At 45.7% G+C, this 20,181-nt stretch overlaps 1 protein-coding gene across 2 annotated transcripts in view; it reads left to right on the top strand.

Moving 5' to 3' along the window:
• CMYA5 (cardiomyopathy associated 5) overlaps positions 1 to 20,181 on the top strand; it is a 538,811-nt gene that overhangs the window by 437,881 nt on the left and 80,749 nt on the right. For both annotated transcript variants that reach the window (XM_069627405.1, XM_069627406.1), the window contains exon 10: positions 1,885 to 2,018. In XM_069627405.1, the coding sequence (XP_069483506.1) occupies positions 1,885 to 2,018 (134 nt within the window). The remainder of the gene's footprint in view (positions 1 to 1,884; positions 2,019 to 20,181) is intronic.

Genomic DNA, 20,181 nt, shown 5'->3' with positions numbered 1-20,181 from the left:
TGAGCAAGATAGAGGCCAAAACAGAAGAGATTATCATAAACAAGGCAAACATGCTGGGAAATCAAGCTAGACTGCTTAATATTTGTTTTTGCTGTTTCTCGATCATACCGCTGTTAGACTTCTACAAACTAAAAACTGTGGCGGTCCCGACCTACGGATCAGAAGCACTGCTTGGCCAGTGACTGAGGGTATTTTATCGAAGGAGGTCTTGGGATTGCCGAGATCCACCACAATACAGGTAGTCAGGCGTGAGCTGGGGCTGATCTTGTTAAAGGCAATGGTAGAGTGGAAGGTCCTTGCTCTCTTCAGGAAGTGCTTATTGGAAACATTCCCTCCTCTCCTCGCTTTACTAAAACGCTAACTGGAATCAGGCCACGATGAAACCCTTAGAAAATGGGAATTTAATTGTAGGTACTTCTTGAAAGACTGTTGGTTGGTGAAAAGGACATATGAGCAAACTGGACTAAGGTAAAGACTACTTTGTGGAGAGCAGACTGGATTGTTCCATTGGATGAGTTGAACAAGTTTCAACGATTTTATAACTTGAAAGACGTAGTTCGAGCCTATGGCACTATCCCAAAATACCTGACTAAATTCCCAAATGGTTTCTACAGGTCCCATTTTATGAGACTTCGTCTCAACTTATTCCCAACCAAGGAAGTCCAATCTGTAAGATCTACTATAAGACCCAGAGATGTGCAATGTAGTTTCTGTGGACATCTAGGATTGGTGGAAACCATAAGCCACCTACTGCTATTTTGCACATCTTTTACAGCCTTGAGTACTAAGCACTTTAACACCTGTGGACTGGTGGAATCTTTTACGGAGTGGGGAATGGGTACCCTTTATCTAAGCAGCAGCAACCTTTTTAAGAACGTTTTTTGATTTTAAAAAAAGTTGAATAAAATAATGTGTAGATGATGGTTTTAACAAGATTACCATCTGTCTTGTGTGAAGAACTAGTAGGAAGGAGTGGATGCAACTAAGCTGTCATAATGGTTTTAAGGAATTTGTATGTATGAATTACAGATGTAAATGATATTGGATTCATATATATTTTGTAAAAAGGTTTGTAATAAGCTAATAAGCCAATAAAAAAATGAAAATGCATCCACGGGAAAGCCCCTGGCTACCTGAAATCCAAAATACGGACATATGCTCCAAGACGCACCCTAAGCTCTATGGATCAAAATAGGATCACAGTAGTGCCACAGAGACGCAAGTCGGGCCTGGGTAAATCCTTTCCCGTTATCACAGCAGGTATCTGGAATAATTTGCCAGTTAACATAAGGAAAGAGCCCAACTACCTGCGCTTTCGTAAGCTAGTGAAAACTTACCTTTTTGACTGATATGCCACCTATGACCCTCTGATCTTGAGATTCATCCAGTAGAACTGTCCTGTCTCATATATGTTTGTCTTTCATGTCCCTGTCTGTGCGCCCCGATACTCGCGAGTTACCGGCGCATTACAAATCAATAAATAATAATAAAATATTTTTTTAAAAAACTTCGAACCTAAGTGTGCCTTACAACTACTTGATTTCTAAGCAATGCAGCGACCCAGAACACAGACCTGAAATAAAGTATTTATCGCCTTCCATATATTTTCTTTGTATAGAAAACGTTACAACTGGTAATACCTGTGCATTACTGTTGTTTGTTTTTGTGAAGAAAAGGTAAGGACCATTAGTAACATGTTATTCATTTGATTGTGATCATTTATTTAAAAAAATATATATATAAAAGTTGCAATGTTAACAATAGCTCAATGGGGAACATGTCTGACTATTAAAAAGTACAGAACATTTTGATTTGCCAGTGCTTATTTCTTTTTTTTAATGTAAGTATCTCAGTGTACGTGTTAATATTGTGTTGAATTTTCAGATCTATTGCTGGGATAAAAGGTTATGAGTTAACAATCAACCTGCAACCAAATGAGAATTATTTCTTCTACGTGAGAGCCGTCAATAACTTTGGGTCTAGTGAGCAGAGTGAAGCGGCCCTCATCTCCACCAAAGGTAAATTACCTTCTGATTGCCCAAGTTCCTTAATTTTGGCTATTAGGTGGCGTTAAAGCACCACTTTTGAGACAAAACTATTGCATTGGAGTACAGCTAGGAGGCAGACGGGATGTGTATAGGGACACACAGCTTGTGGTTGTTGTTTGGTTATTTACCCACCCATTGACTGCCCATGGCCATAGTAATCCCTTTGCCTTTTCCCACCCAAAACACTTCCTCCTGGCATCTTTTGGAGCTCTTTCGAGCAGTAACATAGAACTTGGAGCTGTAATTGCCTGCCACTGTTATTTCAAAGTGTTCTTGTGAGAGTTAATGGCTATATTGCAGCTGTAAATGTGTTACTGGTGTAATAACAATGTTTTAACCACTGCTTCCTTCAGCCACTTCCTTTAAAAGATGTATGCCTATACTTGCAGTGAAGTGCTGTTGAAAACAAGCATGGACAAAGCCAACATGTTTTGCTTGTGTATAGTCATTAGATATGAATTTGCTAGGCACTGCTATTCCATGGCCAGGTATGCACACCATGTTGCAGCTGTTGCCATTTTATGGCCATGTAACGACATTATGGCAATGCCTATCGAATACCTATGCCATGCCTACACAAATGTTAAAACTGTTGGCTTTGTCAATGCTTTTTTCCCCCTTTGGCTCCTGGCCAACAGGTCCACTTGCCGATAACGCTTTCTTAGCCATTGCCCAACTTCTCTACCCTACGCTAAGAAATTAAGTACACATGAAGGACCACTATGTGGCACTTTGCCCCTTCCCATCTGTCCTATTCTCCATACCCTTAACGGGTCTGATCAGATTAGATCGTTTACCTTGCGCGTTGCTCCTGCCCCCTCAACAGCCTCCCTGATTTCCTCATTGACCCTGAGGCAAGGAACACCAGCCATTGCCTCCTGCATTAAATGCACGAGCGAGCTTCCTGCATCAGTGACGTAATGCGCCCATCCATGATAATGATGTGTTATTTATATAGCGCCTTAATGCAAAGCACTTTACAGAGCACATATTTACATACAACATCACCCAACCGAAATTGGTACTCATTTATCGACCTCGGAAGGATGAAAGGCTGAGTTGGCCTGCCGGGATTCGAACCTGCGACCTACAGATCCTACTCAGATCGCAGCAGCGAGCGCTCAACCCGCAGATGGCAATGATATCGCTGCCATCGCCTATTGATCAACAGCGCACCATTTAGCCTCAATTCACCTTCATCGTGATATTTTGATTTTTAATGGTTTGTAGCACTGGTTTTAAGATATTTACAAAACGTGTGATCATATGTAGCCCGTTAAAATACTCAACGAAAGACCGGTTAATGATGTCCGTTTTGAAAAGTGATAGTTGAAAAAAAAATGATTTGCTTTTAAAGTGCTTAACAGATTCTGTTTTAGCCCATGTTATGTGCCAACTCCCCATGAGGTAATTATTGATGGGTTTATTAACCACGCATCATTTTGCCCGATCCCTCAATTTGCCGTTGTGCTATTTTCAAGCATATTTTGTTTTCTAAAGGTGTTGACGTTCAGCAGCCGGTAAAAGCGAGGCTGTTATTAGAGAGCTCTTGGGTGTGTCGCACAGCCCAGCACATCACCACACGCATTGCACAGTGGCCTATGATTATAGCAACGAAATTAGAGGTCGAAGTGGGCGGGAGCGGTGCTCCTATACTTTTTATTTTTAAGTTTCACTGTTCCTATACTTTTATTTTAAAAATAAACCGTTCTGGAATGGTTTAGTTTTAAAATAAAAGTGTAGGAAGAAGTGGAAGCTTGCACTTCAGTGCACTGCATGTACATGTACTTGTGTGGCAGGGGGCGCAGCGATGGGGTGCAGGAAACATAGTTCCACTACTACTTTTTGTACACTTCGACCACTGAGCTAAATGCTAGCAGAATCGCCTGCCGCCCTCCTTAAGAGGCTCCAATAACTGCTCCCTGGCAAGAAATTCAGGCGCGAACTGCTGGAGTCAGTCCAGCGCGAGCAAGCGCGAGGTAGCCTCTCGCGGACAAGATTAAAGGAGCACGACCTGCGGGGGGCGGGTGGGGGGGGTTGGAGCGACACGTGGATAGTCAGCAAGAACGCCAGTAATGTGTGCGAAGCTCGTGGTCAAACACGAGGAAGATAAGAGGAGGGATATCATGCACTGGGCAATGTGAGCAAACACCGGATGTGCGTCATGCAAGTGGGAGGGAAGTGTGCGGAACTGAAGTCAAAAGCAAAAAGGGATCTGCTCCAGTACTTGTGTCACCAAAAGGCCCCAGGGAATGTAGCCATAGAGAAGGAGATGTTGTTTTGAATCAAGACATACAGCTACTGATGAATATAGGAGGGGTTAAACCAGTCCTCAGGAGTCCTGATGAAAGCCCAGTAAAATTAAGGAGGCTCTCTTGCCACAGGCAGGGGATACCGAGTAGACTATTGGGCCGAAACGCAGATGTGTCAACAAGTTACAATTGGACATTGTATAGGGTGTGAGTCAAGCAATCACTGGGTTTGAAGGTGTATGCACAAGCACCACACTATAGTGGGTGAAGCCAAAGTGCTAACTTAGCGAGAAGACCGTATTAGAGCAACAGGTGTTGGGAAGCAACATGTGAACAGCATTTTTTTTTAGGTCAAACAACTGTATGTGAAAAACCTTAAACGCATACGCTGGGTTTATTTGAGATGCCCAGCATACAATGTTGTTACTGGGCGTGAGTACAATATTGCCTCACCTACTACCCCCCACTGAGTGTGTATATGTTTTTCTATGACTGTATTGTGTAGAATTTGTGTTGTCACATTTTTAAAGACATGAGAACTGTATTTTTGTAGAATTAATCTGAATAAAATGTATAATTAACAAGTGGTCTGTGTAGAGCTGTGGTACAGAAGCCAGGATGTATGTATTAGGCAGGAGTGACCCTTAAATTTGGCAAGTACTCCCATATAGGAGCTGCGTGTATAGACTGTTAAGTTTTCCCAGAGGTTTGGGAGTACATGGCTGGGCCCCATTGAATATTGAAAGGAAATTCAAGATCCTTCATGTAGAACTCTGGTGCAGACTTCTGCTAATCCCCGACCCACAACCATTTATCTGTGATTTACCGGTAAATCACCTGTGAATTCTGTGATGCTGAGGGATAATGGAGGGGTTTCTTTTGCCCTTGGAGGAGGAGAGTGTGAATATTGTGCGGCTCAACCAAGGAAAATACATGGCTGCCTGGTAGCTACGTGTTATCTCTGTGACCTTCACCATTTACAGAAGCGCTCACACCACAGATCAGATACTCAGACACGGGCAGATGGTTTTGGCCATGGGTAGGACATGTGTCACGCCTGCTGTCGGCAAAGGCATCTTGATGCCAACTGGGATCAGACAGTTTTGAGCAGCCCCTGCATTATATAAAAAAAAAAATTCGATCAAATAACATTTGAACATTTCTCAGTGGTTCTTTTTTTCTAATTATTTCATGGAAATCCCATAGGATTACCTATGTACCTGATTACAGTTCTTATTGCTGGACTTTAGATTATCCAAACTGCTCTGGTTTGCCTCGGTTCAGTGGTCCCTTTTTACACTTCATACGCATTCCTGGCTTTTCGAACTCCATTGGCTGCTCAAAACTGTCTGATCCACTCCGCCCTCTGTGGTGTTGGTTCTCCATTCCTTACGACCAAAACAAGTCTCTCTGTTGCAAGTGAACTTCTTTGCTCAAGAAACTCCCATCTGCGCGTGATGCTTTGCTTGCACTTCTCCCTTAAGCGAGGTAGATTCACAAAGGGGTTAGGTAACTCTGACATACTCCTGGCGTAAACCTGGACATGGTTAGTCAATTCCCAAGGAAGTTTCTACGGGTAACTCTGATTTACACGGTACACCGGTCTTGGATTAAGTCAGTCAGAGTTGCTCCTAGTACCTAGGCTTTGTGAATCATCGTCCCTCTTGTCCTGAAATTCCATCCCCCTCTTTCCAGTAGATTTCATATATTGTTTGGATCTTTGATGGGATCGATTCTGTGAAGCAGATCTTAGTGACCTAATGGTGTGAGTGCAGCAAAATAGATCCGGGATGTAGGACAAGACCGTGGTGGTTCTTTAAAGACAAGAACCTAATGTAACACTCAGGAAAAAATCTGGGGTTTTGCAGTATATCCGGGCTTATGTCTTCTCGCCTAGATTCAGGGAAGTCTATTTACATAGGATTGGTATCTACAGAAATGATTGAATACAAAAAAACCCTAACACCTTTGTGAATCAGCCCCAAGGAACCCAGTTGCGGTATAAACTACCCACATGCATGCTAAGTGAATCCTACCAAAATGGACACAGAAATTCTTTTAGAAATGTTTTTGTCTGCTTACATGGAAATGGGCTGGAAGTAACACAGGCAACTTCCCTTAGTTGGGATACAGTTTATATCACAACACTAAGATGCTTATTCAATTTAGTGCAGATGTGGGGAAAAATGGTAAAGTGTGGCTTCTGTTACTTTCCCCCCACTCCTTGACATTGTAATCCGCACAAGCATGATCTCTTCAAGAAAACCCTGCACTTCACGTCATGACACCATGCATTGTAACATTCCGATCCCCAAAGTATACTTGAATTCCTCCATATTACGCCCGTATTTCATTCACCCGTAGCAACCTGGCTCTGTCCATGGAAATGAAATTACACACGCCGCCCGCCATTGCCTGTGTTTGCATATTTTGTGCAAATGTACAATAATGTTCTCACAGTGTGGGAGCTCCAGTTCCCTGCACACTATCACTGGCTATAGAAAGCCAAAGATTAGATACAAGGGTAGAATGAGTGGTCTCAATTTAACAAGATAGGAGAGAATATCATTTTCAAGGTAATAAGCCAAAACGTATGCACAATAGTATAGAAATCATGTAAATATCCTTGAGCAACACATCTTCAAACTCAGTCCTGTGATGTCCATCAATTTTCTTTTTAATAGAATGCCCACTTTCGAGCTGATGCGCTCTTCATCAGGGGGTTATACACACTTTGTATGTCTGTGGTATAACAAATAATTGGATTCAGTGAGTCATAATCTGCATACATTGTACAAAAAATGCATGTGTACACATATAATAAACATATCAATTAATACAAACTAAATGAATCACCTCCATCTTACATCAGCATCACAAGCAGTGCTGGTAAATGTTCTATCAGTGTCCTTATAACCCGCGGAAATTCTGTAAAGGCAAGTGATTGGGGTCACTTACTATTCATGTTTAGAAATTATAAATTCAAATAAATTAATACAAAAGTGTGTCTAATCTCACCTCCTATAGATGTCCACAGGAAATGGATAACTGGAGACAGTGTTTCCCTTGTGATTTTAAACTTGAAGACAAGTAGTCTCTTTAGTCTAGATGGTAAAGAAAGGAAGCGTGGCTATTCATTCTCTATGTCAAAGATATAAATGAGAGTATGGGAAGACATTGTACAAGACTTACGTGTCATTCTTCCCAGGCACCCTGTGCCTGCACCTGTACCGACAGTGTTTATGCAGTCCGAGGTTACGCGACTTGTAATTTGCTCGCTTACTTCCACTTTAGGTTAAGGTGTCTAATGTCAAAGAAGAACCCATGATCAGGTCGGATGGTAATGCTAATCCTGTAGAGTGTAATGGATTTTCAAACGATCGTACTTACCATCAATGTAGTTAACTCGGTAAGCGTTCTGCGTAACATGCTCCTATTAAGAATCGCTGTGTAATGGCAGCCTATGTTGGGGGTAGTTGCTAAGCAACTACGCTCCTGTACAGCGTAATGACATCACCATAGGAAGCGTCGGGCGGCGAGTCCCGATCTTGTTGCCATGGTGATCAACATCCTCGTTCTGGCCATTTTGCGGGGTTAAACTGAAAGCTATTGTGGGATATCTAATCCAATGTGAGTAATGTACTTTCTATTCCTAGCCCATGTTAGAGATGGGGTGAATTAATTTAGCTTTAAGGCATGAAAGGCGCTTGAGGGGGAACATACCCAAACATGAGATGGAACTATTTAGTTTGCACGCCGAGCGTGAAGTCCGGTTTCTAACGTGCCCGGTTGCAGCCAAGAAGTATGGGGAAGATGAACTTCCCGGTAGGACGCTCGCTAGAGTGGTCAGAACCAAGCGTGGGTAAACCCGGGTAGATGGTATACAAGACAACCTGGGTGAGGGCAAATGTAACGATCGGGACGTCCTCGAGGTGTGCCGCAATTATTATGGCTTGCTGGATGGGCAGGATCTTCGCCATGACCTTATGGAAATAATGGCCTGGTTGGGGGGCGTTACGTTCTCAAGACTTAGCCCCCAAGCGACAGAAAGCTTGAGTGGTCCCCTCACCGTGGATGAACTAATGACAGTAATAAGAGACCTCCCCAGTGGCAAGGCTCCTGGCCCTGAAGGACTAACGGCCGAGTTCTAATGCAAATACTGCACCCTGCTGGCTCCCCGCCTCATATAGGTCTGGGATGAGTCGCTGGTCAACTCTGTTCTCCCCAAATCTATGCGAGAGGCCACCATCACAGTGCTATTGAAAACTGGGAAGCCCGGTAATGAGTGCCTGCTCACTCTTTTGAACGTTGACTCAAAAATCTTTTGAAATCACTTGCAAACCGTATCCTTCCACTTCTTCCCCATATTGTCCACTAAGATCAGGCAGGTTTGCCCATGGCAGGGCTACATCCCTTAACATTAGGGTGATTGTTCAATGTGCTTGCAAGAATAGACCCGACCTCTGAGGTGGTGGTGTTCACAGTGGATGCCCATAAGGCGTTTCATATGGTCTCCTGGGAGTATCTATACGTGGTTCTAGATAAAATGGGTTTTGGTCCTGAGATGCTCCGATTTATCAAACTCCTATTCTCAACCCCCTTGCGAGGGTACTGGTCAACTCCTGCCTTTCGGACCAGTTCAGGTTAGGAAGGGGCACACGTCGGGGTGTCCCTTCTCCCCTATACTGTTCGCACTGGCCATTGAGCCTATGGCAGACTTTGTACATTACCGTTACCGCTGCCGCAGTATTCGTCTTCTGGGATCCACAGAAACAATCTCACATTATGCAGACGATGTCCTGCTTTATATACGAAACCCGTTAGTCAATTTAGACCCAACTATCCGAGACATTACACTTCTTGGCGAGTATTCAGAGTTTCTAATAGATTACTCTAAATCTGAGATTTTCCCCCTGACGGAATGTACGAGGGAACTGCAGAGGGAGTTTTCTAGATAATTATATGGTCATCAAGGGGTAAGTCAGGGATTCCTCGCCCACCTCTCCTCCCTCCTTCTCTGCCTTTCCCCTGTTCTCCTTAGACAAGGTTTCTAGACAAGTCCGATTTATGAAAGTCTCGTCAAAACAGGTTCACCCCTGTTCCTCCAAAACCATCAAGGACCACATTGACACCCTGGCTCCTGCTGTGGCTGAATTCTGCAACCACTCCTTCACCACTGGAGCCTTCCCCACCCCCCTGAAGCACTCCCTTGTGCACCCTCTTCTTAAGAAACCCTCTGACGATCCTTACTGCCTGACTAACTATCCATCACTCCTTTTCTAGGCAAACTCCTGGAAATACTGGCCATCTCCCATCTTAATCTTCACTCTGAATCTGTTGGTTGTCTCCATGACCATCAGTCTGAATTCAGAGCTGCCAGAAGCACGGAAACTGCTCTCCTGAACATTTGTGAAGACCTGCTCTCTAACCTTGATTCCAACACCCCCTGTGTCCTTATCTTACTTGATCTCTCTTCTGCCTTTGACATGGTCAACCATGCCATCCTGCTCAACCGTCTCCGTGATAACCTGGGAATCGCCGATCAGGCCCTGGCTTGGCTGACCTCCTTCCTCTCCGATCGACCCTCCCAGGTCCAACTTAGGTCCTTCCTCTCCTCTATCTCTATCTCTACCTGTGTTGTTCCCCAGGGGTCGAACCTCTCTCCTTGGCTGTTCAACCAATACCTGGCACATCTTGCCCACCGCATTGCTGCTCTCTGCCCCAATTTTCAGTGCTATGCAGATGATACTCAACTCATTTTCAGGCTCCCTTCTGCCACGTCTTCTCCTTCTCTCGTCTCTGACTGTCCTTCCGCCATCCAGGAGTGGTGTGCCGCCAATGATTTCTGCCTTAATACCAGTAAGACTGAGATTCACCTCATCGGCGTACCTGTTCCCTCCTTTCCTGGAACTCTCTGGCTGGCCTCTCTTGGCCCTCTTCCTGCTCCCACCTGTGAGGCTAAAAACCTCGGTTCATCTTCGACTCCACACTTTCCTTCTCGCCTCACATCTCTGACGTCTCTAAGAAGTCACACTACCAGCTGCACCCCCTCAGAGGTATTCTTCCTTTCCTCTCCTTCCCGCAGAAGCTCACTGTCTCCAGAGCTCTGGTTCTCTTTAGGCTGGACTACTGCAACAGCCTCTTTCTAAATCTGCCTGCCTCTACTCTCTGCCCTTTGCAAGTCATCCAAAACAGGACTGTGAGACTCTTGGCCTCAAGCCTAGGGATCGTATCTCTCCAGGACTGAAATCCCTGCACTGACTCACAGTGGCGGCGAGGATTAAGTTAAAAACCCTCTGCATTGTCTACAAGGCCTTCTGGGGCCTGGACCTCAATACCTTCAACTCTCTCTTCCTAAATATCTTCCTTCTCGAGCTCTCCGCTCATCCGCCTCCAACTCCCTCAGTGTTAGTCGCTTCTCCAAGCAGCAAGTTGGTGGTAGATCTCCTTCGTCAGCTGGGGCCTCACTCTGGAACAGCCTCCCTGCCTCTCTAAAACTTGAGTAGAACCACTTCTGGTTCCAGAAGCACCTCAAGACCTTCCTCTTTGCTTCTGCTTTCCTCCTCTCCCCTGCTGATCTCCTGGCTGAATCTGAACTGCACTGGTTACCTGGCTACCCTCTGATCTCGGGCCCAGGACCCCTCCCCGCCAGTGGCACACCTGCACTGCCCCCCTGGCAACCCTTGCACTCAGGGACTGTTTCTGTATCCCTTCAGCCCCTACTAGCACTTGACACCTGATGTCTGCACTTACCCATGCACTTGCATCAGCTGGCCGCCCTTTTATTTATGATTATTTTACTGTTATCTTATGTACTGCACTGTCCCCTCCCCTTTCTCCTCGCACTTTGCACCTTCCCCCCTCCCCTGCACTTGCGCTATCTCAATGTCACCTAGCCTAGTAGGATCGCTGTCTCTGTCCTCCCTCTGTTTCCCCTCCCTTGCCTCGTCGCGCCTTGACACTCTTGTGTATAGGCACGTTATAAATGCCATACCATATCATATCATATATCATAAGGTCACCAGATGGTCCCACACTTCCCATATCACTGGTGGGTAGGCTCTCCCTAGTTAAAATGATCCTGTTGCCCAAACCTCTGTATACATTTCCCAATGTTCCACTCTGGCCGGGCAAGGTATTCTTTGTCAGGATACATGGCATGCTTGCACAGTTTTTATGGCACGTGGGGGCTGTGCGTAAGAAATGGATTGCCATGACTTCCGGCCTATGCAGAATGGGGATTTGCAGACCATCACCTTGAAATCTATTGGTTAGCGGCCCAGGCCCAATTTGCATCTCACTGATACAGGGCTGCTCCACAACCTCACCAGGTAAAGCTGGAAGGGCTGGTCGTGGGGTGGGGGGTCAGATCTTAAGACACTCATCCTATATGGGAGGTACACAGATAAATGCCCATTAGACCCCGTGCACACAACAGTACTTGCATGGCACTCAAATATTTCTCTCGACGGAGGCACTTCACACATACTACAAGTGGCTTCCCTTATGGAAATTCCTGGGACTGGGCCCCACATGGGACAAGACTGCGAGCAGACACTGGGAGGGTCTGGGATATCATGCACTGGCAGATCTATTTCCAGATGGGTCTTTCATCTCCCCAGAAACCTGGCGTCGGGAACACAAAGGCACGACCTGCTACAATACTACAGACTAAGAGCAGCGATCACCGCATGGTGGCCCGATTACCACTCTGAACCCCCGGAAAACACTGAGTTGATGTTTATTGCCAATTCTAGTACCTGTCAGGGTACCCTTTCCACGCTGTATAAAAAGATTCTGCACAAAACACCCAGTACGGTCCTTGCAATCAGAGGCAAGTGGGCAGAAGATCTAGGGTCAGAACTCTCGAATACACAGTGGAGTAATATGTGTCTGCATACTCTTAACGTTTCCCTAAACTCCAGTTTTCGACTCATGCAATACAGGCTGCTGAACAAGCTTTACTACACCCCCCGGAAACTAGGTAAAATGCCCGGGATGGGGGACCAGATCTGCCCACGGTGCCACTGCCCAAACGCTGATCATCTACACATGTTCTGGAGATGCCCCTCCCTTGGGGACTTCTGGGTTTCAGTTATGCAGATTCTGTCATAAATGGTCAATGTTACACTGGTCCCCTGTTGGGGGCACTATTTGGGGAATGGCCTGCATTTGCCAATAAACATCTCTGTTCATTTGTCAATATGATTGCTAAACAGTGTATACTGATGAGGTGGAAGGACGTACACCCACCCTCCACTGAATCCTGTGTTGAGGACTCGACGTGGGCCCAAAACTGTGAAGACGCTTATATAGACACGCCCTCTACCTCCAGACCTAAAGACACTTGGGCAGAATTCCGATCCTACCTCGCCACCCGGGCCCAGGAGTAGGGCTCTGAAGGCTGGACAGACTGTTGTCATAATCCACTTGATTACTGTTGTTATAACTCAGGAAATGCAGACCAACTGTTTATTTACTGTCATGTCTATCCCTACCCACTTCTACCCATATATAATGCTGTACTATGATCCTGATATTGTTTTCGGTGTTGTATGCTTTACCTGCCATGGTTAAATAAAAGTAGAAAAAAAGAGGGGGCTCAACCCCTCCTAAGGAATGACCACCCACTACAGGTTCCTTCCCATGCATCTCCAGTATGAGGTCGTATTTCTCACTTTACCCACGCATGGGAGGGGATCACGTTGGACAAGTGGGTACTTTACACCGTGGTGGGGGGGCTATTGCATAGAGCTAATACAAATACCAGCCAACCACCGGCCAAGACAAAGACAAACTACATAGAAAGAACGCTACTAAAGGACGCCATAGAAATCATCCCAGCGAACCACGTAAACAAGGGTATTTAATCAATGTACTTCCTTTTGCCAAAAAAAGAACTAACAATGCTCCCTGTCCTAGACCTGCACCCTGCAAACACCTATGTCAAGCCACAAACATTCTGCATGACAACGCTACAGGAAGTAATCCCACTGCTAAAACAGGGGGACTACATGGCAACCTTGGATATGAAGTATGCATACTTTCATATTTCAAAGTTCGTAGCGCACAGAAGATTGTTGCGCTTCAAAATAGCGAACCAACACTACCAATTCAAGGTGCTACCGTTCGACATAGCCTCTGCTCCAAGGGTATTCACCAAGGTACTAGCTGTAGTGTCAGCACACCTACACAGAGATTAAATCCCGATGTACCCCTATCTGGACAACTGGCTGATAACAGGGAAGCCCCCCAAATTTGCAAGCAAAATATCCAAAGAAGAATCAATCTTCTGTTGGCAATTAGGATTCTCAATCAACGAGAAAAAAGCAAGTCTTGTTGCAAGCAAAACAAAACATTTCTTAGAAGCTGTCATAAAGACAGAAGAGGGTCTAGTCTTTCCGTCAAACGAAAGAGTGCAAAACATACTACTGCAAATACCTCAGTATATAGCCGGTTGCAAAATAACTGTACGCAAAGCAATGCGTTTGTTCAGGATGATGGCTTCATGCATTTACCTGGTCCCACATGCACGCTTGCAAATGTGCCCAATGCAAGAGTGGTTAGCGAAACAGTGGTCTGATGCAAGCGGTCAGTGGGACAGTGTAGTGGTCATTTCGCTAACCCTAGTTCAAGCACTAAGCTGGTGGACAAAGGAAAATCTGTTAAAGGGAAAACCTTTTCTCAACCTAACAGTGCAAGCGACAGACTCATCACTCACTGGGTGGGGAGCCCATTACCTACACTACACAGCACATGGCTTGTTTACCAATATCACAGCCCAAAATCACATACACCTCTTAGAGCTACTAGCAGTGCTCAAAGCCCTACAAGCTTTCTAAATGCATCTGTCAGGGCAGACAGTTAAAATCCTCATGGACAGCACCACTGCCATGTTTTACATAAACAAGCAGGGGGGCACACACTCTCCAAGTCTGTCTTGGCTAGCACAAAAATTGTGGAAGTGGGCACTCAAGTGGAACATGTTGCTAACGCTGCAACATGTTTCAGGGGAACTCAATTCTCTGGCGGACTCATTAAGCAGAGATCCCCTACCCGAAGAGCACGAGTGGCAGCTTGGCAGAAACATCTTCGATGATATTGTTTCCCTCTGGGGCTATCCTCCCTTAGACTTGTTCGCCACAAGCCAAAACACACAATTCCCAGGTTTCACATCCAGGTTTCCCCAATCCGGATCCAAGGGGAACACCCTGTGGATGAGCTGGTCAGGGAAATTTGCCTGCGCTTTCCCCCCCAACACCGCTACTGAGCAGGATAGTGAAGAAAATGCACCAGGAACAAGTGACAGTAATCCTAGTTGCTCCTAAGTGGACGAGACAACCTTGGTTTCTGCATTTGTGCAAACTTGCGATATGCGAACAAATGAAACTCCCGTGCCCCTACAACATGCTCACCCAGCACAGGGGGACAACGTTACACCCACATCCTCAATGCATGAACTTGGCAGCTTGGCTCCTGAATTCATAGAGTTTGGCCATTTAAAACGACCTTAAAGGTGTATGGAAATCCTCAAGGAGGCACGTAAACCAAACACCAGACACTGTTAGTTTAACAAATGGAAGAGATTTATAATATGGTGCCAGTTAAAAAATGTAAACCCAATCAAATGTACTCCATCACACATTCTTCATTACATGCTCTACTTACTAGACTCAAGTCTAATATTCAACTCCATCAAGGTTCACCTAGTGGATCTATCCGCGTACACCACTTCTCAAAGCAACGTGTCCTGGTGGAAGGTCCCTGTCATTAAGGCATTCATGGAAGGAGAAAAAATCATTACCCCCCCCACTTTCAAACCTGCCTCTTTGAGCGTATGCACAAATCCAGCCTTAAACACCTAACATACAAAACGACTGTTCTGGTGGCCATCATCTCCTTAAGAAGAGTCAGTGAACTACAAGTTTTGTCAGTGTAAAACCCTGTCTTTGTTATCCACAAAGACAAGTTGGTACTAAGAACACACCTTAGGTTCTCACCTAAGTTCATATCCAAGTTCCATGTCAACCAGTCCATTGAACTACCTGCTTTCTTTCAAAATCCATCTAGCACAGTTGAGAAAAACCTCCATGCACTCCATGTAACGAGGGCAGTGGTATACTATGTAAACAAAACAAAACCGCTAAGAAAAACAGATCAACTGTTTGTCTCCATAGCACCTGGCAGGGAAGGTCATCACGTTTCAAAGAACGCCGTCTCCAGATCCTAATACCGTCACCACCAATCTCCAAGATCATTCAAAAGGTTTGCCCATCTCTTTCCCTTTTCATTACGCGAGGACGGCTTAAGGCAGGCAGGTGGAATACTATAGGCTACACTGGACTGATCTTGTTCAGTGAGGGGGTTTGTAAGGGGAATTTTTGCATTCAGATCCCCCACTATTATAACAGGTACAGTATGGATACAATTGTGGGAGTCAAAGAGGTTTGCCAAATTTGCCATAATGGCCTCTGAATATACTAAACCTGAAGGGTCATATATGTTAATTACTACGATATCCATGAGAGATCCCAACCAATTCCACGTAATGCGACCTGTTAAAATATAATGACTGTTTGTAGGGAGCTGTTTCACAGAGAGGTTATTTCGAATACTGACTAATAAGGCTCCTTTAGATCTTCCCCTAACTCCTTGTTTGGCCAAAATCGGATTGTTCTTTCTGCCGTCACAGAATAATCCATTCACTGCCCACGTCTCCTGTAATGCTATCACTGTGAAATGTTCCAAATTAGACCAAATCCCACTCTCCTCCTGATAGTGGGACTGATCCCTGGTATTCAAGGTCATCATTGGGGATTGTATTTTAGGGGCTGGAATTCCCTTTGAATTGCAGAATCCCAGTCTAGCAGAATCAGTCCTCTTTATCTTTGAAGTCCGTGGTTGAAGTTTTGGAAGCGTTGGTATAGGTAGCGATGGCTAATACCATCACTACCAATGGCAATAGTGATGTGTTCTCCCGTATTTATTTAGACAGATCCCAGGAATTGATCAATGAGTGCATAAGGGAGGATCTTAATATCTTGCTTCCAGGGGCAGGTCACTTCAACAAATTCTTTTTTCATTATTATTTATTGGTTTTTTGACACAGTGTCAATAATAACACATATCACAATGGCAATTCCAGATATCAATGAAAGGAAAAACAAGCCTTAAAACAAAAATACAACAACCCAAAACTAAACCCTCTCCCCCTCACATGGACTACAACATTCACCCCCACCTTCCAGGTCCTGTACTTCAAAAGACAGGAGGTCCTCTACCTCAGTTCCAGACTATGTCACCATTCACGCTACCTCACTATGGATTCATCAGCCCTGCTCGTCGGTTAACACTCTTCAAGGGGGTCTAGCATCAGAAGGATAAAGTAAGTAATCTAATAGTGATGCCCATTCCAATCTGTGCGACACCGCTGTATAAAGGTATTCGATCCTGAACAAGGCCGCTAGTTCAGCATTACCCACCTGACGGGTTCCCTAAACCAGTCCATAGGTCTTGGGCCTTAGGGTTGACCCAGGACATAGCAATATGCCTCTTTGCCAATACCATGGCTAGGTCCACCATTTTATGCAGCTGCTTCTCTGATTTCCGTCTGGGGAATTGACCCATCACGCAGATCAAGGCTGTTTCAGTTATCCAACCAGCTCCCATATCAGCCAATTTAGCAACCACTTCACCCTAGAGGGGTGAGAGAATGTCACACCATGTGTAGAAGTAACGTTCGTTTCTTTCCACACCCCTCTGGCAGCTGTCCTATCGCTCTGGGTTCATATTGTGTATTCTTTTTGTGTGGCGTTAAATATGTCTTATGTAGGATATTATATTGGATGAGTTTGAAACGGGTGTTCCGGGATACCAATTTCGTGTAATTACAAATCCTTTCCTATTGCACATCCTCAAATACCAACCCTAGATCCTGTTCCCAGACCTCCCACACCTTTGATGCCAACCCACTCCAGATCCTATTCTCGAGGAGGATGCTGTATAACATAGAAATCTGATGTCCCCCATTTCCAAGAGTATAAAGGCCCTCGAGCAATAAGTTATTGGGGGGAGGAGGCCTGGGAAGAGGATCTAGGGTTGGTATTTGAGGTCAGAAACTGTCCCTTGTGTATCCCAAAGATAACACAGAGATCGGCATATGATATGATATGTCATGTATAACGTGCTTGTACACAAGTGTTTCTAGACACGACAAGACAAGGAGTGGCAAACAAAAGGAGGACAAAACAACAATCTTACTAGGCCTTGTGTCATACAGATTGCGTAAGTGCAGGGCAGAGGGCGGGGGGAATGCTAGGGGGGGAGAAGTGCAGGTAGATCAATAAGTGCCAGGGTTTGAAGGGGAGAAGGGCAGGTATTCAATAAGTGCAGCTGGAGGGTGGCTCATAAGTGCAGAGAGAGAAGGTACTGTAAGGTTACAGATACAGGCCCTTTAGCGCTGGGGGAGACTGGAGGCAGTGCAAGGGAAACTGGACATGCAGGGTCCGAATTCAGTGGGTGGCCAGGTGACCAGTGTGTGGAGTAGTCTGGAACATCAGCAAGGGAGAGGAAGAAAGAAAGCAGAAGCAAAAAGGAAGGTCTTGAGTTGCTTCCGCAACTGGAGGTGGTTCTGCTCAAGTTTGAGAGAGGCAGGGAGACTGTTCCAGAGGTAGGCCCCAGCCGAGGAAAGAAATCTGCCCCCAACTCTCTGCATGGAGAATTGACTGACCCTCAAATAGTTGGAGGTGGATGAGCGCAGAGCTCGAGAAGGAAGATGTTTTGGAAGAGAAAGTTGGAGGTAGCACAGTCCCAGCACCAGAAAGCCTTGTGGATGATGCAAATGGTCTTGAACTTGATCCTTGCAGCTACGAAGAGTCAGTAAAGAGATTTCAGTGCTGGAGAGGTATGATCCCTGGGCTCGAGGCCAAGGACAAGTTTTGCAGTCCTGTTCTGGATAAGTTGTAACGGTCGAAGGGTGGAGACAGGCAGATTTAGAAAGAGGCTGTTGCAGTAGTCCAGCCTAGAGAGGACCAGAGCTTTAGAGACAGTGAGCTTCTGGGAAAAGTGAGAACTGGCAGAATACCTCTGAGGAGATGCGGCTGATAGTGTGACTTCGTAGAGACGTTGGAGATGTGAGGATAGAAGGAGTGGGTGAAGTAGAAGATGACACCAAGGTTCTTAGCCTCACACGAAGGAATAGGAAGAGGGCCCAGGGTTGGGGGGGGAGGGAGTCAGGGAGCGAGAGAGGGGGGGGGAGAGAGAGAGAGAAAATACAAATTAAAAATAAATTTAAAAAAGAAGGAAAGGAGGGAACAGGAGTCCCAATGAGGAGGTGCCAGGTAGTGGTTGAAAAGCCAGGGAGAAAGGTTAGACCCCTGGGGAATACCACAAATAGAGAGAGGGATAGAAAAAAGGAAAGACCCCAGTTGGACCTGGGAGGGTCGGCCAGTGAGAAAGGAGGTCAACCAGGCCAGGGCCTGACCTGTGATACCCAGGTTGTCACAGAGGCGATTGAGCAGGATGGCATTGTTGACCGTGTCAAAAGCAGAGGATAGATAGAGGAGAATGAGGACAGAAGGAAGATTAGAGTCAAGATTAGATAGCAAGTCTTCACAGGTGTTCAGGAGAGCAGTTTCTGTGCTTCTGGCGGCTCTGAAGCCAGACTGGTGGTCGTGGAAACAACCAACAGATCCAGTATGCAGATTAAGCTTGGGGTGGCCAGCTTTTCCAAGAGTTGGTCTCAGTCGGCCCTCTTCAAAGAGATCTCCCCACACTGCCACTCTCTTGATTTCCCACTCAGCCATTTTCCCCATATGGTCAGTGCCCATGCCCAGCGGTATGTTCAGAGAATATGGCTTCATGCATTCAGCCCGTCTATTTGCCCATTTCCACCGTTGCCTCCCTAGGGTGATCAGATAAGTTTCCTTCACAGCAATCTTGTGTCGCCACAGTGCAGATACTTTCCAACACCAACAAATGCTTTATCTTTCACCTTACTAGATGGAGCCTCACATGCCCATTGACTAACTTAAAATTCAGGTTCAGCCTCATATTTCCATGGCTCAGGCCCATTTATGCCAAAGGGCATAGTGACTTCCACATATTGTCTTATTATCATATGGACTGCCTATTGCGCTCGGAGACTATCTCACTACTCAAGATTAGCCACATATACCCAAGTGCTGCCCTAATGCCTAGGGACCACCTTAATGCCCAGGCCTAGCCTCATATCCCCGGGGACTAACTAAATACTCGGGTTCATCCTCCTCACCTCCTGCCCAAGGACTGCCTTGCTGCCCATGGCCACCATTCTTATGCCAATGGCTTGCCTCATATTGCCCCTTGCCTGCACTCATGGCCAGGTACAGCCTCACACGATGGAGGGCCACATTAAATCATGGTTCAGGATCCATATTGCTTAGGGATTACTACATATGGCCCATGGTTTGCATGATCACTGTAAAGACGAAGCCTCTCTGGCCAGAGGTGCCTCAGTGCCCGTCAATCACCTAATATTATAGCAGTGGCCACCTCAATTCTTAGGTGCCGCCTCAATTCTTAGGGGCTGCCTCAATTGTAAGGGGCTGCCTAATATGGAAAGGGTCTCTCATCTGCCCAGGGACTGCCATGTTGTCCAGGGGATACCTCATATGCCCTGGAGCTACCTGAATACCTAGAGATTGCCTCATATGTGCAAGGATTGCTCTAGTGCCGAGCTGCAGCCTCACATACCCAGATGCCAGTGATTCAGGCATTCATTTGCCGCTAGGGGCCAGAACTCTCTGGCCCCCAATGTCAAACTTGGATTGGCCGGTCCAGAAGAATTGCTGGAGCCACAATTACTGCCATTTTTTCTGAAATTGTTTCCGGACCGGCACACT

This window comes from Ambystoma mexicanum, chromosome 6p, assembly GCF_040938575.1.
Source record: "Ambystoma mexicanum isolate Mex_15411 chromosome 6p, UKY_AmexF1_1, whole genome shotgun sequence".
Classification (NCBI taxonomy): Eukaryota; Metazoa; Chordata; class Amphibia; order Caudata; family Ambystomatidae; genus Ambystoma; species Ambystoma mexicanum.
Note: the sequence above shows the minus strand (reverse complement) of the source record. Positions and strands in the feature narration are given on the sequence as shown.